Source organism: Salvelinus namaycush, chromosome 9 (genome assembly GCF_016432855.1).
Source record: "Salvelinus namaycush isolate Seneca chromosome 9, SaNama_1.0, whole genome shotgun sequence".
NCBI lineage: Eukaryota > Metazoa > Chordata > Actinopteri > Salmoniformes > Salmonidae > Salvelinus > Salvelinus namaycush.
Window position 1 is genome coordinate 38,773,120 of NC_052315.1, and position 27,193 is coordinate 38,800,312.

At 42.3% G+C, this 27,193-nt stretch overlaps 3 protein-coding genes across 4 annotated transcripts; 2 read left to right on the forward strand and 1 right to left on the reverse strand.

Annotated features, from left to right (window-relative positions):
• Positions 1–3,241: 3,241 nt before the first annotated feature.
• LOC120054038 (protein unc-45 homolog A-like) lies at positions 3,242–15,043 on the forward strand. 2 transcript variants are annotated; one of them, XM_039001398.1, is made up of 17 exons: positions 3,245–3,826; positions 8,377–8,569; positions 8,675–8,850; positions 8,950–9,039; positions 9,150–9,317; positions 9,431–9,599; positions 9,703–9,873; positions 10,086–10,257; positions 10,456–10,756; positions 10,929–11,023; positions 11,116–11,257; positions 11,442–11,582; positions 12,727–12,854; positions 12,953–13,019; positions 13,113–13,226; positions 13,392–13,781; positions 13,919–15,043. In XM_039001398.1, the coding sequence occupies exons 1-17, from the start codon at positions 3,803–3,805 to the stop codon at positions 14,192–14,194; spliced, it is 2,817 nt and encodes a 938-aa protein (XP_038857326.1). In that variant the 5' UTR covers positions 3,245–3,802; the 3' UTR covers positions 14,195–15,043. The 2 variants fall into 2 exon arrangements, with proteins under 2 accessions (XP_038857327.1, XP_038857326.1); XM_039001399.1 differs by lacking the exon at positions 13,113–13,226 and having other exon boundaries at positions 3,242–3,826.
• A 7,233-nt stretch (positions 15,044–22,276) lies between these two features.
• Positions 22,277–24,875, reverse strand: LOC120053492 (calcium and integrin-binding protein 1-like). The gene is made up of 7 exons (XM_039000618.1): positions 24,692–24,875; positions 24,271–24,305; positions 23,855–23,954; positions 23,206–23,359; positions 22,962–23,080; positions 22,627–22,715; positions 22,277–22,540 (listed from the first exon to the last, which is right to left on the reverse strand). The coding sequence occupies exons 1-7, from the start codon at positions 24,740–24,742 to the stop codon at positions 22,519–22,521; spliced, it is 570 nt and encodes a 189-aa protein (XP_038856546.1). The 5' UTR covers positions 24,743–24,875; the 3' UTR covers positions 22,277–22,518.
• A 259-nt stretch (positions 24,876–25,134) lies between these two features.
• Positions 25,135–26,643, forward strand: gdpgp1 (GDP-D-glucose phosphorylase 1). The gene has a single exon (XM_039000619.1). The coding sequence runs from the start codon at positions 25,426–25,428 to the stop codon at positions 26,539–26,541; it is 1,116 nt and encodes a 371-aa protein (XP_038856547.1). The 5' UTR covers positions 25,135–25,425; the 3' UTR covers positions 26,542–26,643.
• Positions 26,644–27,193: the final 550 nt, after the last annotated feature.

Consider the following 27,193-nt stretch of genomic DNA (forward strand, 5'->3'; position numbering starts at 1 on the left):
TTCACATTTAAGAAGTAAAAGGTAGGTCTACCTGTTTGACAGACAAAATTAGGCTATAGGCTGCTATATCCATAGATTTGTCAGTCAATTCCTCCACATAACGTAAACTCACACCATTCCGTACAAATGTGCGCAACCGCAACATTCAAACGAGGCTACAAAGAAAACTAATGGGACTGTAGCGACTGTGTTGACTTCAAAATCGGGGGTGTGAACTATGTTTCTATGACTATGTTTCTATTCAAGCGTTGATCGACATGGTAATGGCTCTATAGTATTGGAGAAAAGTTGAAAAAACTGACCCTCCATTACATCGTGACGTGTCATGTCGTAACGTACAGCACGCATAAAGCAACTATTTCTGTCTTACAATCTCTCTCCACCAGGTGTAGCACCAGGTCTCATCCTTTAAAAACAAGAAATGGACAGTGACGGGGGTAAGGGGGGGGATATCTAGTCATCATTGCATGCGATCATCATTCTCAAAGCCGCTGTTTACTTCTAAGATCACTTTAGCGCCGCACTAAAAGCCCGATTCAAATTCGACACAAACCTTCAAATAGGTATGTAATGACACATTATATAAACTCTTTATAGTGTTTTATTTACATTTTAGAGGCGATAAGGTGATCATTTGGACAGATCGAGTGAAAAAAAGCAATTTTCCCACAAATCTTCTCCTTCACACTATCACCCATTAGTTTCGCTTCCCCACCCGCCATTTTTAAAAAGACCCGACGGTGCTCATTGCCTTCTTGAATTATGCAGAAAAGGGCAGCGTTTAGGTCATGTAATTTATTTAGTTGGAAAGGGGAGAAAGTGTGCTTTACAATGGTATTGACATTACAGTTGATCTGTAAGTATTACGTTTTTGGGGCGCTAAAATAAGGTCAATTGTACGGACCAAGGCGATGTACAAAAGTGAGTGAGTTTACGTTAGTCTTTTAATAGCCTAACGTTACCTCCGTGTCAGTGAAAGGCTGTTAATTAAGTTAAAACCAAGACTCGAATTGAGGGGGTATGAGAGGGTATGACATATGCCTACTTTTGAGTAAAGAAAATTGCAAAAAGCACAGGTCTATCCCTTGTTAACTTAAGATTTTGAAGAAAATAAAAAGGATCCGATTATATGAAGTGATAACAGCGCTTTGGTCCTTGATGCTTTATGCTAGTGTAACAGTATAACTTTAGTCCGTCCCCTCGCCCCGACCCGGGCGCGAACCAGGGACCCTCTGCACACATCAACAAAAGTCACCCACGAAGCATCGTTACCCATCGCTCCACAAAAGCCACGGCCCTTGCAGAGCAAGGGGAACCACTACTCCAAGGTCTCAAAGCGAGTGACGTCACAGATTGAAACGCTATTAGCGCGCACCACCGCTAACTAGCTAGCCATTTCACATCGGTTACACTAGAAACAAGCTGTAAAATACCCGGGAAAGACGTGACTCTGATGGGTATGGGAACGTCATTGTTTCGTTTCTTTGACATTCAGAGGATAAGTTACAACCTTCTATAGATGAGGAGACAAAAAAATGACTTTGCTTGGGAAGTAATCTAAATCGGTCTATCAAATTATTGTACTTTCTGTACAATAGAAGATGTTTAAACCCAGACAGCTTTTAGGAAACACGTGTGACCTCTTGTTGGGTTAACCTTACATTTTTCTGTGTCGGTAGACCTTCTCTGTCTGGGGTGGAAAGGTTGGACCTAACTTTTGAAGGTACTGTACCATGCTCAGATTTCTAATGACATCTCAGATATAATTATTTGCAAACAGTGACCGTTTTGTTGCAAACGAGTCCCATTGATTTGACATTGGGGTAATATGATAAGACGAACACATAGCCCTACCACTCTGTCCATTCTTATCCTGTAATTTAGGTAAATTGTTTGGTATTAAAAAAGATTCTGCCCAATATGCAAAATGACGCAGAATTTGATGAAATCTTTATAAAAGGCAATTTTTTTCTCGTAATTGCAAATACGATGATAGATTCCTGCAATGCTTTTACTATAAAGTACATTTCCACCCCTACTCTTGTCCACAACCTTCTGGCTGGCCCACAGCCCTGTGCTCTATCAAAACTCCTGCGTTGCCATGTAATGCATACAGGACAAAGAACCGTTTCTAAAACTGCATATCCAAGGCTCTGGTTGGTCCAAGAAGTGAGTGTAAACAGTAGACATATCCACTTATCCACTATTATTTTGGGTATAGGGCAGGGTCACTTTTTTGTTTCAATAGTTCAGGGAGCATTTAGGTAAAATATATTTTAATGAATGGTGGGCCATCCGTTTTAATTTAAGAGAGATCCGACTTTCTCCATGTAACCCTTATTATAAATAATGTTCACTACCTTAGTCTTTGTGTTTGTTACCACTGGAGTTGGGCTAGTTGGGACATTGAGGATTGTGAAAAACTCCTCATATTCGAACTGTCACATACAACAAAAAAAAACACTATAAATAAATATGTTGAACAAAAATATAAACGCAACATGTAAAGTGTTGGTCCCATGTTTCATGAGATTAAATAAAAGATCCAACATTTTCCATATGCACAAAAGGCTTATTTCTCTCAAATGTTGTGCTCACATTTGTTTACATCCTTGTTAGTGAGCATTTCTCCTTTGCCAAGATAATCCATCCACCTGACAGGTTTGGCATATCAAGAAACTGATTAAACAGCATAATCATTACACAGGTGCATCCTGTACTAGGACAATAAAAGGCCTCTCTAAAATGTTCAATTTTATCACAAAACACAATGCCAAATGACTCAGGTTTGGAGGGAGCGTGCAGTTGGCATGCTAACTACATGAATGTCCACCAGACCTGTTGCCAGAGAATTGAATGTTAATTTCTCAACCATAATGTCATTTTTGAGAATTTGGCAGTATGTCCAACTGGCCTGACAACCGCAGACCACATGTAACCACGCCAGCCCAGGACCTCCACATCTGTCTTCTTCACCTGCGGGATCATCTGAGATCAGCCACCCGGATTGCTGATGAAACCGAGGAGTATTTCTGTCTGTAATAAAACCCTTTTGTAGGGGAAAAACTTTTTTTGAGTGGCTGGGCCTGGCTCCCCAGTGGGTGGGCCTTGCTCTGAACTGGGTGGACCTATGCCCTCCCAGGCCCTGCGCCCCTGCCCAGTCATGTGAAATCCATAGATTAGGGCCTAATGAATTTATTTCAATTGACTGGTTTCCTTACATGAACTATAACTCATTGAAATTGTTGCGTTTATATTTTTGTTCAGTAGTTTTCCTGCAGGATTCTGTTATTTTTTATCACTTAATGGATTTAGTAAGGCATCGAGCTTTGATCTGTATTTCATTTGAAAAAGACAGCTACATATCCCTATATTATAGCGTTTATTTTTATGAATTGTAATGTAATAATATTTTATGAAATGTCACATCTTGACGTTAGGCCTTGTTCAGATGCTTTGCACTCACTTTATCAGTCCCTATGTAAAAAGCATTGACAGTAGGCCTACTGGTCCAATACATAACATACCTGCAATGAAAATGTAACCAAATAAAGCGCTTAAGAGATAAACCGTCAAGTGTGAAAGCATATAGAGATTCTCTGCCTTATTTGGTCATGGAGCATGTGTAGAGGGAGGAGCCGCTCCATAATCGTCATCATCGTGCACCCACAGGAAGAACTTCATAAAGTACTGTCACAAACTAGCGCCTGTAAAAGCAGAGAAATCAATGAAATAAAGAAACAAATCTGCAGTGAGAAGAGTCTCGTTTACTGTCGGAGCTTATCGGCCAGAGAAGGAAGTCATGAGTGTAAACGGGAAGGAAAAGGTAAGAGATCGCCAGTAGCGGAGAGTTTTGAGTCTATTGCTCGGTGGGTTTCTTAGCTAGCTAACGTTAGCTTCCCCAGTTGCTGTTGTCCGATGCCGCGTTCACGTACTGGTCGGAACTAGGAAACTCGGAAATTTCCGACTTACTAATGGTTGCAGTTATACACGTCCCCGTTCCACAAAGTGTTGGTCGGACATGTCTGAGTTTCCTAGTTCCGATTAATTTGAGTGCAGCATATCTAGAGGGATGAAAGGGTTGTCAAAATACATTCGTTACTCAGAAAATACGGCCGGTATGTACTTCTAAAAAAAAAAAAAAGGTCTAAATAAACATTTACAAGCAACCGGAAAAAATGCACATTGTCGATACCTAACGCACATATACTGGGGCAACGTTAGCTTACTGTTTAGTCTGATTCATCAGGCTGTAATACACAATTGATTTGTAATACAGATTGAAACTACACAATATCGTGTAAATATTCCTTACAAGTCAGAATGTTTATTAAAATTACATTTCAACTTACTCTACCTGTTGGCTGTGCGGCTTGTCCTTCAGCTGCTCGACATTTGAGAGGAAATATCCACAGGAAGGTATGGTTAACCCTGAAATGTCAACTTCACTACCGGCGCAATAAAAAGTAGGGTAAATAATACTTTCCTATGGATATTTTGTCTCGACCATCTGAAGGACAAACACCATGGACAACCTGTAGAGTAAGTTGAAATGTAATTTTATTCAACATTCTGGTTTGTAAGGAAAATGTAAACGATGTTGCAGTCATTAGTTTCAGCCTGTATGTACCAATTAATTGTGTATTACAGCCTGATGAATCTGACTGTTAGCTATTTAGGTTCATCCACAGATTGAACATTTAACCACATGCTACTACGACGATACCTATATGCATTTGGTCTTATTCTGGCAATTTTATGTTTTATCAGTATTTTTACTTACCATTATGAACAAGAGCTGGGGCATGCACCACTAGTTAGGACAGTTTCTCTACATTTGCATCTAACCATGTACAGTACCAGTCAAAAGTTTGGAACCACCTACTCATTCAAGGGTTTTTCTTTATTTTTTACATTGTAAAATAATAGTGAAGGCATCAAAACTATAAAATAACACATGGAATCATGTAGTAACCCAAAAATATTTTGATTAAACAAATCAAAATATATTTTATATTTGAGATTCTTCAAAGTAGCCATCCTTTGCCTTGATGACAGCTTTGCACACTCTTGACATTCTCTCAAACAGCTTCACCTGAATTGCTTTTCCAACAGTCTTGGAGTTCTGACAAATGCTGAGCACTTGGCAGTCCAACTCATCCCAAACCATCTCAATTGGATTGAGGTCGGGGGATTGTGGAAGCCCATCACTCTCCTTCTTGGTCAAATAGCCCTTACACAGCCGAGGGGTGTGTTGGGTCATTGTCCTGTTTAAAAACAAATTATAGTTCCACTAAGCGCAAACCAGATGGGATAGTGTATTGTTGCAGAATGCTGTGGTAGCCATGTTGGTTAAGTGTGCCTTGAATTCTAAATGAGTCACTGACAGTGTCACCAGCAAAGCACCATCACACCACCTCCTCCTTGCTTCATGGTGGGAACCACACATGCAGAGATAATCCGTTCACATACTCTGCGTCTCACAATGACACGGTGGGTGGAACCAAAAATCTCACATTTGGACTAGAGGTCGACCGATTAATCGGAATGGCCGATTAATTAGGGCCGATTTCAAGTTTTCATAACAATCGGAAATCGGTATTTGGACACCTTTATTTAACTAGGCAAGTCAGTTAAGAACACATTCTTATTTTCAATGACGGCCTAGCAACGGTGGGTTAACTGCCTTGTTCAGGGGTAGAACAACAGATTTTTACCTTGTCAGCTCAGGGATTCAATCTTGCAACCTTACGGTTAACTAGTCCAACGCTCTAACCACCTCACGAGGAGCCTGCCTGTTACGCGAATGCAGTAAGAAGCCAAGGTAAGTTGCTAGCTAGCATTAAACTTATCTTATAAAAAACAATCAATCATAATCACTAGTTATAACTACACATGGTTGATGATATTACTAGTTTATCTAGCGTGTCCTGCGTTGCATATAATCGATGCAGTGCGCATTTGCGAAAAAGGACTGTCGTTGCTCCGTGTACCTAACCATAAACATCAATGCCTTTCTTAAAATTAATACACAGAAGTATATATTTTTAAACCTGCATATTTAGCTAAAAGAAATCCAGGTTAGCAGGCAATATTAACCAGGTGAAATTGTGTCACTTCCTTTGCGTTCATTGCATGCAGAGTCAGGGTATATGCAACAGTTTTGGCTGCCTGGCTCATTGCGAACTAATTTGCCAGAACTTTACGTAATTATGACATAACATTGAAGGTTGTGCAATGTAACAGGAATATTCAGACTTATGGATGCCACCCGTTAGATAAAATACGGAACGGTTCCGTATTTCACTGAAAGAATAAACGTTTTGTTTTCGAGATGATAGTTTCCGGATTCGACGATATTAATGACCTAAGGCTCGTATTTCTGTGTGTTATGTTATAATTAAGTATATGATTTGATAGAGCAGTCTGACTGAGCGATGGTAGGCACCAGCAGGCTCGTAAGCATTCATTCAAACAGCACTTTCGTGTGTTTTGCCAGCAGCTCTTCGCAATGCTTCAAGCATTGCGCTGTTTATGACTTTAAGCCTATCAATTCCCGAGATTAGGCTGGTGTAACCGATGTGAAATGGCTAGCTAGTTAGCGGGGTGCGTGCTAATAGCGTTTCAAACGTCACTCGCTCTGAGACTTGGAGTAGTTGTTCCCCTTGCTCTGCATGGGTAACGCTGCTTCGAGAGTGGCTGTTGTCGATGTGTTCCTGGTTCAAGCCCAGGTAGCGGCGAGGAGAGGGATGGAAGCTATACTGTTACACTGGCAATACTAAAGTGCCTATAAGAACATCCAATAGTCAAAGGTATATGAAATACAAATCGTATAGAGAGAAATAGTCCTATAATTCCTATAATAACTACAACCTAAAACGTCTTATCTGGGAATATTGAAGACTCATGTTAAAAGGAACCACCAGCTTTCATATGTTCTCATGTTCTGAGCAAGGAACTTAAAACATTAGCTTTCTTATATGGCACTTTTACTTTCTTCTCCAACACTTTGTTTTTGCATTATTTAAACCAAATTGAACATGTTTCATTATTTATTTGAGGCTAAATTGATTTTATTGATGTATTATATTAAGTTCAAATAAGTGTTCATTCAGTATTGTTGTAATTGTCATTATTACAAATAAATAAATAAAAATCGGGCCGATTTAATCGGTATCGGCTTTTTTTGATCCTCCAATAATCGGTATCGGCGTTGAAAAATCATAATCGGTCGACCTCTAATTCGGACTCATCAGACAGATTTCCACAGGTCTAATGTCCATTGCTCGTGTTTCTTGGCCCAAACAAGTTTCTTCTTATTGGTGTCCTTTAGTAGTGGTTTCCTGGCAGCAATTCAACCATGAAAGCCTGATTCATCAATTGTAAGTCAACTGTAACTTGTTTTCCTCTGAACAGTTGATGTTGATGTTTCTGTTACTTGGACTGCGTGAAGCATTTATTTGGGCTGCAATTTCCGAGGCTGGTAACTCTAATGAATTTATCATCTGCAGAAGAGGTAACTCCGGGTCTTCCTTTCCTGTGGCGGTCCTCATGAGAGCCAGTTTCATCATATTGCTTGATGGTTTTTGCAACTGCACTTTAAGAAACTTTCAAAGTTCTTAATGTTGGACTTAATGTTGGATTTCTGAATTGACTGACCTTCATGTCTTAAAGTAATGATGGACTGTCGTTTCTCTTTGCTTGTTCGAGACATAATATGGACTTGGCCTTTTAACCAAATACGGATATTGTCTGTATACCCCCCTACCTTGCCAAAACACAACTGATTGGCTCAAACGCATTAAGAAGGAAATAAATAACACAACTTTTAATAAGGCTCACCTGTTAATTGAAATGCATTCCAGGTGACTACCTCATGAAGCTGGTTGAGAGAATGCCAAGCTGTGGGTACTTTGAAGAATCTCAAATATAAAATATATTTTGATTTAACACTTTTTTTTGGTTACTACATGATTCCATGTGTGTTATTTCATATTTTTGACGTCTTCACTATTATTCTACAATGTAGAAAATGGTGCAAATAATTAGTTGGTGTGTCCAAACTTTTTGGATTGGTACTGTATGTAAACGTGTAGTTGAGAGTAGCATGCTGGATGGCAGTGGGTGAAGGGAGTTACTACAGGAGTTTCAGCAATTGTTAACATGAAAGAAATAAAGGACCACTTGAAGGGAGGCACTCTTTATTGAGACAAAGTGCCTCTAGATGACACGAGATGGGAAGAAGGTGGATAGCTTGTCAGGGCTACGACTGGTACCGTATATCCCATATGACCATGATATTGTGGAGAGAAGTTGGATGATTCGTTGTCAGATCGTGACAGTATTGTGCCCACTATCTGTACATCTTTGATCCAGGACCCTGGTGCCCTAAAGGGAGAGGGGAATACCCTGTTCAATGCAGGGGACATGCAGGGGGCTCTGTTCTTCTACACCAAGGCTCTCAAATTGAGTGGCAGCCAGGCGGAGAGTGCTGTCCTGCACCGCAACCGCTCCGCCTGCTACCTCAAGCTAGAGGACTACACCAAGGCTGAGGCTGATGCCTCCAAAGGTGGGAGAGTGCAGAACAAACCTGTCAACGTTGTCATTCACCAATGAAAAAATAATAATATATACTACATTTGACTAAGTAGAGTGTCTCTCTCTCTCTCTCTAGCTCTTGATGCTGACCCTGGTGATGTGAAAGCCAGGTTCCGGCGGGCACAGGCCCTGCAGAAGCTGGGTCGTCTGAACGAAGCGTTTCTGGACGCTCAGAGGTGTGCACAGATGGAGCCCACAAACAACACCTTCAAGGAGATGCTCAGACTGCTGGGAGCACAGAGCCAGAAAAAGGTGACGTACCAGCAGAGACTATGTAGTTCTGATGAAGTCTCTACAATGTTCCCAGGAGGTCCAAGGCCATAATAAGGATTTATTTTCTCTCCCTTGCAGTCAGTTCAGATGTCCTCCACAGATGCTCGCGTTCAGCAGATGTTCTCTCTTCTCCTGGACCCCTCAGCACAACCCTCGGACAGACAGAAGGTAAAACAACCACACCATACACACATAAACACTGACTACACAAAAGCACACTCTGGCATGTTTTCAGCTTTGATGAACCTTACACCTTGTGATCTATTTCTCAATGGCAGGCTGCTCAGAACCTGGTGGTGCTGTCTCGTGAGGAGGCGGGAGCCGAGCAGATCTTTCGTAACGACGGGGTGAAGCTGATCCAAAGTCTGCTGGGCTCCAAGCAGGAGGAGGTGGTCCTGTCTGCTCTCAGGACCCTGGTTGGCCTGTGTACTGGCCATCAGTCCAGAGTAAGTATTGGTCATATCTGTGTTTCTCCATATGAAACACTAGACAGTATTTAAATAAATAATCTAGCGACATTTCATTCAACCATGACCACCTTCACCATCTTCTTCTCCAGACCATGGCCATAGTGAACGAGCTGGGCATGGAGCAGCTGTGTGGGGTGATGGGCTCTGGGGCGTCTGCTGTGTCCCTGGCTGCCTGTCACCTGCTGCAGGTGATGTTCGAGGCCCTGACAGAGGGCATGAAGAGGGAGATCAGAGGGAAGGACGAGGCCATACTGCCTGGTGAGATGACATGTCTTCCGGTTACAGGTTGTGACTTCTCGATAAAACAGAGCTAGAAAAGAAAGGTGACTGACTTAAATATATTTGTGTGTGTGCCGTACAGAGCCGTCTCGTGAGCTGCGCTCCATGCTGCGCCACCTGGTGGAGATGATGCCAGCGAGCAGTGTGTCCGGGCCGGGCCGAGACAGCGCCATCAACCTCCTGGTCAAACAGGTGCCCCGCAAGTCCCAGAGGAACCCAGACAACTCCCTCACACTGTGGGTCATAGACCAGGGTAAGAGACAGACTAACTCCCTCACACTGTATGGTAGAGACCAGGGTATGGTAGAAACAGAGCATGTTGTATTTTCTTCTTTGGTGGATGCAGCCATTCTGTCATGCAGATGAAGCTCACACAGTATTGTATAGTATTTTGAATCCGATGTACGTGTAAATATGAACTATCAAGGAGTTAGATCAACCATATCTCTGTTCTCTCCTGTGCAGGGCTAAAGAAGATCCTAGAGGTAGCAGGAACGGTCCCTGAGATGTCTGAGGGACCTCCTCTCACAGACAACTCCCACATGAGCTGCTCTGTGCTCCTCAGCAAACTCTATGATGACCTGAAGAGTGATGCCGAGAGGGAGAACTTCAATAAACTCTGCGAGGAATATGTCCAGTGAGTGTTTTGTCCTGTCTTGATTTTCTAGTCTGTGTTGATTGTGGTTGTGCCTCCCACCAGGTTGCATAGTCATGTCTTATAGGTTATTGAATTGTGAACATCATCTTTTTATTTTCATTGTCGGTACAAATCCAAACAATCTGCTTGTGTGTGTGAGAACTACTCTGATACCTTTACTGCTATTGTTCTGTGCAGGCATCACTTTGGCCGCCCCGGCCTGGAGAGTAAGCTGCGCGCCATTCAGACGGTGTCTGTGCTTCTGCAAGGACCCAGCGACGTGGGCAACAGGACCCTGGAGATGTCGGGTATGATGGATGCGGTCATCTCTCTGTGTGCCTCGGAGGTCGTGTGTCACCAGCAGGTGGCGGTGGAGGCTCTGATCCACGCTGCAGGCAAGGCCAAGAGGGCCTCGTTCATCACAGCCAATGGCGTGGCACTGCTCAAGGACCTCTACAAGAAGAGTGAGAACGACCAGATACGGGTTCGAGCGCTAGTGGTGAGGGTTCAGCCAATAGCTATAGAACAATACTATACAATTGTTATATTGTCTATGGTTCAGCTAAACTCCAACACACTGGGCCAATTGTCCCATTGGAATAACAAAAAAACATTGAAATAAGTAGTGACAACTGAATCAGTTTTTGACTGAAAAGGTGTGTGTTTTACAGGGTTTGTGTAAGCTGGGCTCAGCTGGGGGGACAGATTTCAGCATGAAGCAGTTTGCTGAGGGGTCCACACTGAAACTGGCCAAACAGTGCAGGAAGTATGTGACCTGTGTTTTTTTCAAAGTGTGTAACTTAAAATGTAGCTTGTTATTATAGAAACAGTCAGATGATGTACCTCTTCCTGTCCCAGGTGGCTGTGTAACGAGTCTCTCCCCCCAACGTCTCGGCGGTGGGCCATTGAGGGCCTGGCCTACCTCACCTTCGACGCTGACGTAAAGGAGGACCTAGTTGAGGACAGGAATGCCCTGCAGGCAATGTTTCAGCTAGCTAAGGTAAGCTTAACCCCCCCCACCCCTTAATATCAAAGTCAAATCAGACAATATGATTGTTATATTGTGACTTTTTATATCATGATATGTTCCTCCCAGCCTCCCTTTGTACTGGCGTAGAGATGTAATGATAACTAGTCATTTCATTTGATGTGATGTCTGATGGCGGTGTATTGTGTCCCTACAGTCAGAGGATAAGACAGTACTGTTTGCAGTGGGCTCTACTCTGGTGAACTGTACTAACAGCTATGATGTGGACAAGCCTGACCCTCAGATGGTGGAGCTTGCCAAGTATGCTAAACAGCACGTACCAGAGGAACACCCCAAGGTACTGCACTGTGTGTGTCAGGGCCGTGTTACCCAAGGTACTTCTAGACATCTAAACCTCACTAATCACTGGGTCTCGACTAGAGGTGTAATGGTATTAGTATAAGTATTAGTACCAAACCGGTCGGTACTGGGACCTCGGTTCAGTTCGCACTATGAACCCGAATGAATACATTACAACAAATAAAAACACTAGGCCTATAGGCTATGCCTCTTGAGTAAATCTGAGCTGAAAAACATTTTAAGGATATTAAAACAGAGCCTATGTGAAAAAATGAAATTAATTAATTTTAATGCATTTCAAACTGTTCTTTTGTGAGGTGCACTTGGGAGCTATTTCTCCGGTGGGGTCGATAAACCAGAATTGGCGGATCCTCCATCATCGTTTAAATCTCCAGTTTGTTAAAATTTTGGCTTCCCAGTAGATTACGACGACGATGGACAGAGAGTTGTGGATAAAACGTGAACGGTTCTCCAACGGGTAATTACTAGTGGGAAACTCGTTTATCATCCTGAGCACCCACTTCTTCCATATGGTGACCTCTGATGTCACTAACTAAGGAAATTGCCTCTAACAGTGTTTTCAGCAGTTAAATGTTACAACAAAATATTATTTAGAAAAAGCAATCTATTAATGTGGTTTTTTTAATTCAAATTTTGTTTAAGCATGATAGCTGTACTTTTTAGTTCATGGTTGACGCAGCATTAGAGTTCAAATCACATGAATGAATCCAACTGGTATTTACGACTTCACAACTGGTAAATTCCCACCTCCCACATGGTTACAAACGCAGCAGCAGTGTAAACTTTAGAGGCCCAACATAACAATCCTGTCACAACAGACCATGCCAGGAACATTATGAATGGCATTTTATTTTCCTCCTGTACTGAAACCGAATTGACCAGTGATGCGTACCGAACCGTGGGTTTGGTGAACCGTTACACCCCAAGTCTCGACACAGGGAATATTCCTCTAATTAGGTTATTTTTATCAGCTCTTGTCCCAGATTTATTTTATTACTTAAACCTTTTAAACCAATAAGTCCCATTGAGGTCAAAGACATCCTTTATTAAGAGAGACCTGGCCAATAGAGTAACTCTGACCAAGATAGCGAAGAGATTGCCCCACTGTCTGTTTGTTTCAGGACGCTCACTCGTTTGTGGAGAAGAGGTTGATGAAGCTGCTGGAGGCAGGTGTGGTGTCTGCTCTGGTGTGCATGGGGAAACAGGAGAGTCCCGCCCTTACTGAGACTTGCAGGGAGTGCATCGCCAGGTTTGTCTGTCTTATCTTCCCTGGCTCTAGCCTAATAATATTCTGTCTTCCCTGTTTACAACGCAGTCTTTTCCCCCTGTGTGTATCTCTCTCTGCAGGGTGTTCTTGGCTCTGGTGGAGAGGCAGGAGGACAGGGGCACAGTGGTGGCACAGGGTGGAGGAAAGGTGAGACCATTCTCATGTCAGTTATGTCTAAACACACCACCTTTCTTGATTTAATTGACCAGTAAAATGCATTTAATGATGCTGTCTTGCCAGGCCCTGCTCCCTCTGGTTTCTGAGAGTACTGATGTCGGGAAGACCAAGGCAGCACAGGCCCTGGCCAAGATCACCATCACATCCAACCCAGAGATAGCCTTCCCTGGGGAGAGAGTGAGAACCACCCTATCCTCCTCCACTGATGAGAAATAAATATGTTTGTGTGGAGATCTAGTAATAAGATATTGCTGAGCCTGTTCAGATTTGACCATTTCAATCCATGGTGGTGCTCTCATGTACACTCCCTGATTCCTTTCTCTCTTCTGTGTGTGTGTGTAGATCTATGAGGTGGTGCGTCCCCTGGTCAGTCTGCTCACCCTGGACTGCTCCCTGCTGCAGAACTTTGAGTCTCTCATGGCCCTCACCAACCTGGCTGGTATCAGCGAGCGGCTCAGACAGAAGATCATTAAGGAGAAAGCTGTACCCAAGGTAGAGGGTTACATGTTTGAGGAGCACGAGCTGGTCCGCTCTGCAGCCACAGAGTGCATGTGTAACCTGGTCCTGAGCACTGAGGTGCAGCAGCTCTACGTGGCCACGGGGAATGACCGTCTGAAGCTGCTGGTGCTCTACAGTGGAGAGGAAGATGAGAGGCTGAGGAAAGCTGCAGCTGGAACCCTGGCCATGCTGACCGCAGAGCAGCCTGAGCTGTGTGCACGCATCCCTGGAACGGTGATGCATCCTCCCTCTATATATATATATATACACACACACACACACATAGGTTAAATTGAATATACTTTACCAGACAACTTTCCTTTACTATTTCTGTCCAGAGTTTCACTTTACTTCCCTCGCTCTGATTCCAGACCAGTCACTGGCTAGAGATCCTTCAGGCCCTGTTGCTTAGTGACAGCTTGGAGCTGCGTCACCGTGGAGTGGTGGTCATGCTGAATCTGATGCAGGCGGAGAAGAGCCTGGCCGAGACGCTGATGGAGAGCGAGGCGCTGGAGATCCTCTCCGTCCTGGCTAAATCCACAGAGCAGAGCCCCATCTCCAGAGCAGCACAGCACTGCCTGGATAAAGCCATTGAGTATGGCATCATCAAGAAGCCAGAGGAAGGGGGAGAAGGAAATGAGCCCTGAGGACAGTATGGAAGTGTGTGTGTGATGCTACAGGAGAAAAGACTTATAAGATGATTGCTCCACTGCTGTTCTGTGTGAGGTGTGTTTTGTAGAATAGGAGGCAAGCAGTTTTGGTGTTTGAGGGCAGTAGGCTGTGCTGGTTTCAGTTTGATAGCTGATATGCTTTACAAACATTAAGTGATGTGCAACAACCTGAGAGCTGGAGTTGGTGAATGTTCATAATGGATCTTGAAGAAAGGAAAAACACGCACTCAAATATTATTTGTTTTAATGAAAAGAATTAGCAGCCTTTTCCATCAAGTATATGCCTTTTGAAACTGCCACCCAATGACCTTTTGTCTCTACAAACATTTGAGCACAACAATTTTTCTTTCAATCATAACAGATCTCCCAGACCTGGGCTAAAGAGGACACATTATACATGCTTCAACTGCCATGCCACCTTACACTCATGGATTATTCTGTTTGACGCTAGAGGCACAATGCATAGCCAACAAGAGTATAACAACTGAAACAACCAAATATAGTACTTCATGCATTCATCACAAGTCATTCCTTTATCTTGCTGTAGTTTTCTATTGACTTTTGTATTCCAATACATGTATTTCCTTTTTAATGTTTACAACACAATATTTATGTTATGATTTACTTGCACCTTATATGGATCATTGGTTTTATTTGCCTTTTCTTTTTCCACTACATTTCCAACGTCTTGGTAGTTTTTATAAACAACCAGCACGACCAAGTTAGTAGGCTGGCTGACAAAAACTGTTGCTATGTAAAGTCAGTGATTCTTCATTAACTAATCCATTGTATGAATTGTTTTCATCACTAAAGACTGCATCTAGACCACTGCGGTATGAGACATATTTGCCCGTTGTTTAAGGTAATCTACTCATGTTCACATATGCCGATTCACGGACCTTCTATATCCGGGTTTCATCCTGTTTATTATAATTTTTTTAACCAGGTAGGCCAGTTGAAAACAAGTTCTCATTTACAACTGCGACCTGGCCAAGATGAAGCAAAGCAGTGTGACAAAAGAGTTACACATGGGATAAACAAATGTACAGTTAATAACATAATAGAAAAATCTATGTACAGTGTGTGCAACTGTAGTAAGATTAAGGAGGTAAATCTGGAGTGATAGATGTGCAAGTAGAGATTCTGGGGCGCAAAAATAAGTAACAATTTGGGGAATGAGGTAGTTGGGTGGGCTATTTACAGATGGGCTGTGTACAGGTGCAGTGATCGGTAAACTGCTCTGACACCTGATGCTTAAATTTAGTGAGGGAGATGTAAGTCTCCAGCTTCATTGATTTTTGCAATTCGTTCCAGTCATTGGCATGAATTGGACTAGCATTGGACCAACATCACATGTGCACAGACCTCGTGATGTTATCCAAAAACATGGCAGATATTGGATGAATATAAAATATATTTGGCTGCGAGTGATGGAATAAAATCTGCCTCAGCAATTTTATGGGGGAATAATTCAATGGATGCTTTGTGCACAAAGGTAATGACTAAAGTGTCTTAGTTTTCAAATCTGACTTCTCTATGGGGCCGTCTATGAAAATTGTATTTCTGGGCCGGGCGTCAGTTAAACTGAAGTACTGAAGCAAAAGTGTAGGAGCAGTCGAAATCGTGCTTCTAGATCCGAACCCTGGCCCCTTAATCTAGACCAGAGAAAGAGGCCCAACAGCGGAAAATCTCTCCCTCCAGCAGGGGGCGTTTTTCCATTGTTTCGGATGGAATTCAATGAGTGTCGAATTTCTTCAACCAAAAATGATTATTTGGTACGTGAGGTTTAGTTGATTGAATATAAGTTTCGTAATGCTTAAGTTATGAGTGTACTGATATAAGTAGGACATGTGACTCCCGGAAACTGAGAAAACGTTTAGAGTTCTCGAGATGACTATGCATATTCATGGTACGAGGCTAGTAACGTTAGCATGTTTCAAAAATGTGTTCCTTTTTAACAAATGGGAAACAAGTATATAGAAAGAATATACAAAGGACATTTGAGCCCTTACATGAATACAATGACAAAAAAAGCTGCAACGCTGTTTCTCGGTGGTCATTAAAAAATAAATATATATATTTTTTTTTACTTATTCGTATAGTGGTAGGCATGATAATATTTATGAATACTTTTGAAAGAAACAGCCTTCATTTTGTTAATAAGTAGGTGTGTGTGGGTGTGGCAACATCCAAACTTTTTTCCCCCAACAGACGTCAATAAAACCATTCCAATAAGGCATGACATAAGGTATAGATAGATAGATACAACATCCTGTTGAAACAAGGCTCCTATAGCTCTGTTGTTGAATGGACTAAAAGAAAAACAAAACTTTCCTATTGCTGGGTCAACGGGGTTAATTGTATGTATGTTCTGAGGGTCAGGTTACATTCCTGAATAATAAAGCAACACCTGAGGGAATGGCATCTAAAACAATTGCAAAATATTTAGGTTTTACAGGGATCTTGTAAAGTGATCAGAAATCCTTATAATTAAGTAAAAGGCCATCTGCATTTACAAGTTGGTTCACCAATAGGATATTATTTCAGAACGAATATCCTAAAAACATAAGTATTTTTATACAGCATGTCCCGATTATTCAATATATAATATCTGTCACGAACCGGCTCGTAGCCCGTAACAAAGAGGGAGACAACGCGGTGATACATTTTTGTTATTCCTTAACTGAAGTAAACTATATACAATAAACAATGGTGTGTGTAGTCAGTAATCAGTAGTGTAAGTGATTGGTTGCGTGCATAGACGTGATAATGATGGATGTTGTTGAAAGGTGCCAAAGCAAACAACCAAAATCCAAGTGTATCTGCATGGAGTCTCCTCAATGAATGGGGAAAGGTATTTATCCCGGGACACACCCTGGCCCAGCCCTACGTCCCCAATGACGGCCCACACTTCCACTTGCCCCAGCCAACCTTGTCCTCCCCAGACCTCAGCAACCTTTGCGCACAGGAAGAAACCTTTAAGAGGAAAGAAGAAAACGAGACCAGACAGAAGCGACAGAACAATACCCCAAAAAATAAACAATGGTCAGTCACTTAGACATTCAGGAACAGGGCGCACGAGAGAGTGCGTCAGCAACAAGCTCCAACGAAAAGAACGTCTCAGGGTCCTTCTCATTAAATTGTCAACAGTAAGTTTGCAACAATATCAAATGAGTCCGGGGCACAACCGAGAGAGGAGCGACCACTAGGTAAATCTGAGTCACCTTCCCAGCGCAAACTCCCCTGAGAGCTTTCCTTCCCTAACCAACTCTAGCCGCTGTTATTGCAACTTGATTTTAGCACGCTACAAATCTTGTTTAAATGCCAATTCCTTTTCATGATAATGCTCTAGCTATAACAGAAGCAGTAATTTCTGGTGTTCAAAAGAAAGACTACTAGGGCTAACAGATGGAGCGGCCATTGAAACGAAAAGAGCGAGACGCTGAGGAGGTGGCGAGTTCTCGGCAGAGGCTGCCCCAGTGGTAACTTCAAGAATACCACTTCATCCGATTGGCTTTCAATAGTCAACCCAACAGATTTTTTTTAGACCTTTATAACTAATTTCAGCCTTGTAGTGTTCAGCGATCTTCAACAGCTGTTCTTTAGTGCATAATTCTAACAGTTCCTCTGATGGAAAGCGAATGAACTCGTCTACATTAGACGCCATAGTCACAAGTAAAAAATATAATTTTTTAAAATTCTCGCTCTTCCCCTCTGCTGAGCACACCAGACCACAAGAGAAATGCCAATCACACTGGGCACCACAGGAGAGAGATTAAATATATATGCAGCTTCCCCAAATCCTACAATAACTCAACCCTAGTCTTTGCGGTGGGTAATTACACACTGTAGGCCGCTGGCAAGGAAAAACCCCAGCACGCTGGCAGATTTCCCCCCAAGCCACGAACATGCCCCCGAGACAACTGCTCAATCCACAGACACCAAACAAAAATAACAAACAAAATAATCATGCCCAATTTAGTCCAAAGTGAAACAAGCCAAAACGGCTGCGCGTGTATTTTGTCCCCCACACCAAACGCGATCACGACACGTAGGTTAAAATAGCAAAACAAACTCTGAACCAATTATATTAATTTGGGGACAGGTCGAAAAGCATTAAACATGTATGGCAATTTAGCTAGCACTTGCTAGCTAATTTGTCCTATTTAGCTAGCTTGCGGTTGCTAGCTAATTTGTCCTGGGATATAAACATTGAGTTGTTATTTTACCTGAAATGCACAAGGTCCTGTACTCCAATAATTAATCCACACATAAAACGGTCAACCGAATCATTTCTAGTCATCTCTCCTCCTCCTAAGATTTTTCTTCTCTGGACTTTATATTGCGATTGGCAACTTTAATAAATTAGGTGCATTACCGCCACTGACCTCGTTCGTCTTTCAGTTACCCACGTGGGTATAACCAATGAGGAGATGGCACGTGGGTACCTGCTTCTATAAACCAATGAGGAGATGGGAGAGGCAGAACTTGCAGCGCGATCTGCGTTACAAATAGAACTGACTTCTATTTTAGCACTTGGCAACGCAGACGCTCGCGAGCAGTGTGGGTGCAATAATTGAATAATATAGATTTCTACATTTATTTTACGACACGAGCGGCGTAGTCAGCCTGTCAGTTCAATTTGTGACGCAGATTGTTTGACGTGACAGCAAATTAGCCGTAGTTGGCTAGCTAACAAGCAAGGGATAAGCACGTTGCCAGCCAGTATGGCAATGGAACATTTAGAACGAACAACTGGGTCGCATCCATAGATACAGAACAAAAAGACTGAACGACTGGGTCGCATCCATAGATACAGAACAAAAAGACTGAACGACTGGGTCGCGCCTCTGGCAACGCTAGATTTGTGTCGGGACTATATCTTGTGGAATGTCATACTATTTCTGGCCAGATAGCATCAGATACACGGGCTACATATAGAGGGGTGCTGTTTCGCTCGCTCGCTCAGATGCTTTCTCTGATGAAGAAGGCAAGAATGCAACAATTTCAATTATTTTACTAGGTTACAGTTTATATAAAGGGCATCAGTCAGTTGAAATAAATGCATTAGGCCCTAATCTATGGATTTCACATGACTGGGAATACAGATATCAAATCAAATTTGATTTGTCACATGCGCCGAATACAAAAGATGTAGACCTTACAGTGAAATGCTTACTTACAAGCCCTTAACCAACAATGCAGTTAAGAAAAATAAGTCTTAAGTAAAACAAATAATTAAAGAGCAGCAGTAAAATAACAGTAGCGATGCTATATACAGGGGTTACCGGTACAGAATCAATGTGCGGGAAAACATTGGCATTGGCTAATAGGACTGATGGTAAAGGCAGATTACCCACTTGCTGTCGGATCCTTACAAGGCACCCCGACCTACGTCCCTGATATCTCGGTCTTTCTCCTGCGAATGACGGGGATGAGGGCCTTGTCAGGTGTTTTAAGTAAATCCTTTGCGTCTGACTCATTAAAGATTTTTTTTAATTCCAGTAAGAGGTGAGTAATCGCTGTCCTGAGATCTAGAAACTATTTTTGGTCATAAGAGACAGTGGTAGAAACATGTACAAAATAAGTTACAAATAACACAAACATACAATAGCACAACTGGTTAGGAGACCACCGATAACTTGTTTTCAAGGTAGGGGTGTGGATCAGAAAACCAGTTAGTATCTAGTGTGACCACCATTTCACAACATCTCCTTCGCATAGAGTTTATCAGGCTGTTGATTTTGGCCTGTGGAATGTTGTCCTACTCCTCTTCTATGGCTGTGCGAAGTTGCTGGATATTGATGGGAACTGTAACACACTGTTGTACACATCCATCCAGAGCATCCCAAACGTGCTCAGTGGTTGACATATCTGGTGAGCATGCAGGCCATGGAAGACCTGGGACATTTTCAGCTTCCAGGAATTGTGTACAGATCCTTGCGACATGGGGCTGTGCATTATCATGCTGAAACATGATGGCGGCAGATGAATGGCATGACAATGGGCCTCATCACGGTATCTCTGTGTATTTAAATTGCCATCGATAAAATGCAATTCTGTTCGTTGTATGTAGCTTATGCCTGCCCATACCATAACCCCACCATGGGGCACTCTGTCCACAACATTGACATCAGCAAACTGCTCGCTCACACATCTGCCCGGTACAGTTGAAACCGGGATTCATCCGTGAAGAGCACACTTCTCCAAAGTGCCAGTGGCCATCAAAGGTGAGCATTTGCCCACTGAAGTCGTTTGACACCGAACTGCAGTCAGGTCAAGACCCTGGTGAGGACGATGAGCAAGCAGATGAGTTTCCCTGAGACGGTTTCTGACAGTTTGCACAGAAATTCTTCGGTTGTGCAAACCAGCAGTTATCAGCTTTCCGGGTGGCTGGTCTCAGACAATCCCACAGGTGAAGTAGCCGGATGTGGAGGTCCTGAGCTGCCGTGGTCACACGTGGTCTGCAGTTGTGAGGCCGGTTGGACGTACTGCCAAATTATCTAAAATGACGTTGGAGGCGGATTACGGTAGAGAAATTAACATTAAATGATCTAGCAACAGCTCTAGTGGACATTCCTGCAGTCAGTATGCCAAATGTATGATCCCTCAACTTGTGACAAAACTGCACAAGTGGCCTTTTATTGTCCCCAGTACAAGGTGCACCTGTGTAATAATCATTTTGTTTAAATCAGCTTCTTGATATGCCACACCTGCCAGGTGGAAGAATTATCTTGACAAAGGAGAAATGCTCACTTACAGGGATGTAAACAAATTTGGGCCCACAATGAGAGAAATACACTTTGTGCATATGGAACATTTATAGCAGGGGTGTCAAACTCATTCCACGGAGGGCCTAGTGTCTGCAGGTTTTTGGTTTTTCCTTTCAATAAAGCCCTAGACAACCAGGTGTGGGGAGTTCCTAACTAATTAGTCATGTTAATTCATCAATCAAGTACAAGGGAGGAGCGAAAACCCGCAGACACTCGGCCCCCCGTGGAATGAGTTTGACACCTGTGATTTATAGGGTCTTATTTCAGCTCATGAATCTTGGGACCAACATTTTACATGTTGTGTTTATATTTTTATTCAGTGTAAAACATATTATTGATGTTGTCTACCTGCACTGCTGTATGCTGTTTAGGTGGTGACAGCACATGTGAAGATCAAGAGGAGAGCAGGGCCTTCCCAGCCCTGGTGGATGTCACTCATTCATGTGAGGTCAGCAAGATCAGCTGTGGCTCCCGCCACACTGCGGCAGTCACAAGTAAGAGCCCTTCACATGAGCGTCCTCAAACGGCTAATTTAGAAATATAACAAGTTTTTTCCATTTATTTTTCTGGTACGGGTGATCTCTACACTTGCGGCTGGGGTAAGCTTAAAAAAATATTCATGATTAGAAAATGTCACCTGTTCTAGGTGGCTTCGAGTAGGCCTATGTATTGCATGAGGTCATTATGAATTCCAAAGCGCAATACATATCCAGGAATGGAAAGACATGGCCTTTCCTCATAACCACGGCTACAAGCTCTGCTTGTATCACTGTTTCAGGTGAATATGGCCAGCTGGGACAGGGGACTGCAGCTCAGACGAGCCAAGATGAGTAGAGTTCTTCAAGGACCAGGGGCTGCGTGTGGTGGAAGTAGTGTTTGGGCCATGGAACACTTTTGTTTCTGCTATCAAAGAGGACCCCTCTCCATCCTGACACATATCCTTTATCCTTCCTTTGTAACTAAGGACTACATGGAATGGAAAAACTGGCTGTAGGAGTTGAGCACTAAGGACAGTGCAGATTTTGATTGACTAGATCAGGGCTTTTACAACCCTGTTCCTGGAGCGATCATCCTGCAGATTTTCAGTCCAACCCTAATCTATCGCACCGGATTCTAATAATTAGCTGGTTGATAAACTGAATCAAGTTAGTTACAGTATAACTAGGGTTGGAGTGAACATACAAGAGGGTAGCTCTCAAGGAACAGGGTTGGAGAGCCCTGGACTAGATATTCATGATGATTTGTTCAGACAAATAAAAAATAAACAAAATGACAAAGTCAGTGACTAAGACTTGATTACTTTTATTCTAGATATTTAGATTTAAAAAATACAGTTAGAGGGCTCTTATTGCATATACATTATGTAAAAATACATTATCAAACATAATAGAAATATTAATCTACAGACAAAGAATTTAAGGCAAGATCTTAAAAATATTATTACAATGAAAAAAAAAAAAGGTCTTCTGAGTATTAATAGGACAGAGAATCCAAGGTATCCATATCCTGGCATCTTATTTGTCGACTTCACAGAACAATCTTAAAAGAACTAGAGAACAACGCAGAGCATTAGAGGGAGGCTCATAGGTGCAATGTAGAGATTATGAAGAGTATTCTAATCAGATTTGTACTGACCTGACGAAATCTGGTGACCTTGAGATGACGTGTTGGAACTCTGACAGATTCACAGTTCCATCTTTGTCTATATCAGACTCTTCAAGAATCTGCAATATTGTAAATAAGTATTTGTTTTAGCCTTGGAGATTGCAAACGGAGACCTGAAAGGTAGACTCAGCGATAGGACCATAGATCATACTCAGCAATGCAATTTCCTGCGTTGAGACAGTATTCAAATCTGCCACAGCTGCTACTATAGGCTAGGCTGATGCTCTTCCCAGTTTATGGTCTTCCCTGAGGCAGTGCCACATTGGAAAGAACCAGGCAATAGTGGACTTAATCTGTTAACTCACATTGCTGATGAGCTGCCTCATCTCTTCAGTGGTAAGCCTTGTGTCATCCGTCTCACCAGTCAGACAGTTCACCAGCTTCTCCAGGTCCCCACCATCCAGAGTGCCATCATCATCAAAGTCTGAACAGACAAAACAATACCAATTCAACATTTTCACCAGCCCCCCCCCCCCCAAAAAAAACTGCCAGACAACAATGAATACAGTACATACATATACAGGCCTAAGAAAGTCTCAATTGTATTACCAAAAATGCGGAATGCGTAGTGGGACTTGATTTCCAGTGTAGCTGAATCACTGAAGGCACTCAAGAGATCAAGGAAGTCCTCAAAGGTGAGACTTCCATCTTTCATATCAGATGTTGAGAATACGTGACAGATCCTTTTTCTGAAAGGGTTGGACTAAAGGGTGGGGACAGAACATAACAGAACATTAAGTCCAATGCAGATGTTTTTCTCTGTCTAATCACTTCTGGGTAACAATGAAGTACATTACTGTTTTAAATTCAAATGGGCAAAAATATTTTATTAGCAAAGAGACATTTCTCAAGCAAGAATTTTGCTAGGACTGTCGGGGTGGTCTAAGTGGGGAGGGTAAAACTACTAACTAATTTACTGCTTGGTGAGGTCACCATGGAAAGGCCAACGCTCCATCCCACCAAAACAGGCTGACATTTCAGGTAGTCTTTTCAAACAGCTTACACTAAAAAGGCATTATCACAATATTATTCCAACCTCAGTATGGAAATATATATAAAACACAGGAAAACCACATTGTTCCTTAAAGGGCCAGTGCAGTCAAAAGTAAATCAAACATTTGTTACAATGTTTTTTAACTAAAAATAATTTACTCGCTTTATTAGTAATTTAGTATAATTTTAATTGCAATCTTGTCACCTTGAGTTCTGGCAGTGAAAGGACTTTCTCCATGGGCACTCGCGGGGTGGGGATGTTTCTGTCCTCTTTGGAGAGGAGTTCACTGAATCTCTTGTGTGCCCTAAAGAAAACATGCATCACAACATCCACTCTGCCTGTATGGATGTTGATTGCTCAACAAGTCTCTTTCGCAATAGATGTACAATGACAAACCTTTCCAACCTAGTTCAAACAGTTACAGTAAATCCATCTTGCCTGTCAAACTTCCTTGTAAATTAGACTTTAGTACGTTGCGTAAGTAAGGATTAAAGTTAAGTTGACAAGGAAGTTTGGCTCTGGCAAGATGGAGCCTATATATTTACTATATGATCAAAAAGGATATTGACAACAATAGCATCAGCGAATTTAAATAATGGGGAATAACGCTAGTTACTTACAGAATAATTTCTTGCTTTGTAAGAAACGTCAGCTCCTGGAGGGGAAGAGTTGGTGCATTATTTTCAAATACACCACACATTCCAAATTGATATAATTATGCCTCAACTTCTTGCTTTTATCAGTGTCGTGTCACTTGCAATGCGCTCAAGAAGTTGTTCTACCAACAACGTCATCAAAAGCTGACAATACACTTGAGAATTAATATAAGGCAATTAATTCAAACCGAACAGCGACTCTTTATGAGGGCATAAACGATTTAAACTAACTAGCTGGCTAAAAACAACTTGGTTACTTTTTAGATACCGCGTTAACTAGCTTGCTAAGTAAGCTATTTGTTAACCTAACCACGCTACCAAATAGTACAATGACCAACAACTTGTTGTGTAACGTTACATTGGCTAGATAGCTGTCTTATTTCACCTGATATTCTGAGAGCAGATCCTTCCTTAATTGACTTGCTGTTGTTCCCATGTTGTTTTTTTCTTCTGTTTGTTATTAGCTAGTCAACTTCAGAGAAAGAAAACTTTCTGCTTCGATAACTTTCCAAAGCAGCTAGCCACTTCCCTTTCCGAATCGACGAAATATACCATAGTAACAAGATTTGCATAGAGCACGTCAACACACCACCAGATGGCGATCACGTGCCTCAATACAAATCGCTGACACAGGAAGAAAAGCAGAACGAAGATGGATCCTATCCACATTGACTTACAGTTTACGTATTTTTCCTTCAATTATTTGTATAAATCATGAATAAATACATAATAAATACATGTTATTGACACTTTACTACTATTACGTGGAAAACTTTTATTTAGAAAATGTCCGAGATCCGGAAGTACTTTTTAGTGTTGCTGCGGAGACGCTGATAAAATATGCCATGTTTTTAGTTGCTTCCTGATAGTTGTGGTAAATAACGGGGTTAAACTACTTATAGATTAGCGGTTAGATATCGATTTTTACATAAACTCGACAGATATGTAATTTATTTTCTACGCTGCTGATTCAGATAACGGTGCGTTAGCTACATGCTATTTACCTTGAGATAAGACTCGGCGTTGTCACTCCATGCCATTCATCTCATTGTTGAAACGAGACACATCGTGCCACGTAACGTCTGGGTAGCTACCGGTACTAATATTTATTGCAGACCAATGGAGGACGGCAAATCGCCAACACGTTTCGTCTACTGTAACCGAGATTTTGCTGACCATGTTTGCTGGTCTGGATGTGGTGACCGAACTGCCTCGATGTCTAAATTTGACACGACAATTCAAGCCGGCTGGACTGACAGGATGGACAGAGGGCTGTTCCGTTATCACCTGGGCGACTTGGAGACAAGAATTTTACCTGGGCCGGCTCGGTATGTGGCCCAACTGAATATTCAAAGAGGGATAGAGAGAAGACAGCCTCAGGAAATATTAAGCATCAAACAAAACTTTGACACCAAGCAGTTCAACTTCAACAAAATCAATCCAGAGGAAGTCATTTTTGAGATGAGTAAGCAAATTGAGCCTATGTCGCACCCCAAAGGTGGGGGCCCCTGTAAAGAATATGGACACCCATGTGATGAACTCTGTAGAATTATGGTGATGGTCAATGTTAGCCCATTGGAATTTGGTCACTGTTTATTAGTTCCAGAGCCCACCCAGTGTTCGCCACAGGTCCTGACCCCCGCTGCCATCCAAATCGGAATCGAATCTGTGCTCCTGAGTTCTGACCCGGGCTTCCGGGTGGGATTCAATAGTCTTGGTGCGTTTGCATCTGTCAATCATCTCCACCTTCATGGATACTACATGAACCAGGAGCTAAACTTAGAAACTGCTTCAACCCAACCCTTAGTGCCGGAAAAGGGATTTTACCGTCTGAGAGACTTCCCCATCGGCTTTATGTTCTACGCTGAAATGGACGACCTTGAGAAAGTTGTCCGTGCCATTAGTCAGGTCACAGACTCATTGGTGGAGGGGAACAAGGCACACAACCTGTTTTTCACTCGAGGCTGCCCACCTGGGAAGTCTGATGTGCGCGCCAGGCGTGGTGTGCGCATTGTCGTGTGGCCTAGGAGGTCCTGCTTTGGTGCCAAAGATGAATCTGCCTTCAATGTGGCTCTGTGTGAGCTGGCTGGACATTTACCATTCAAGAACAGACATGACTTTGAACACAGCACTGAAAAAGATGTGATGGCCATCATTCAGAGGTATCTGCTGCCTGACCAACAGTTTCTTCAGTTGGAACAGCAACTTACTGCACATTTACAGAAAGACATTTAAGCCTGATTTACCTGGAAGTGAACAATTGGGCTTATTATATTTCATGGGCATTAAAGTATAACTCAACAAATCTCAACTGAATAAAACATACTTGAAATCGCAGTAACTTTTTTTTCCTTTTTCAGATGTATTACCACAAACACTGGCGTAATGCAGTTTCTCTGTTTTTAGAATATACAACTGTCCTGTATAGGATACCTGAACCTGCATGACAGGAACGGTCCTCCGAACCCAAACCGGTTGTGCGCGTGCGCCATTGTGCATACATTTATTTTGTCCCCCCACACCAAACGCGATCACGACACGCAGGTTAAAATATCAAAACAAACTCTGAACCAATTACATTAATTTGGGGACAGGTCGAAAAGCATTAAACCTTTATTGCAATTTAGCTAGCTAGTGTGCACTTGCTAGCTAATTTGTCCTTTTTAGCTAGCTTGCTGTTGCTAGCTAATTTGTCCTGGGATATAAACATTGCGTTGTTATTTTACCAGAAATGCACAAGGTCCTCTACTCCTCCAATTAATCCACACATAAAACGGTCAACCGAATCGTTTCTAGTCATCTCTCCTTCCAGTCTTTTTCTTCTCTTGACTTTATATTGCGATTGGCAACTTTCATAAATTAGGTGCATTACCGCCACTGACCAAGT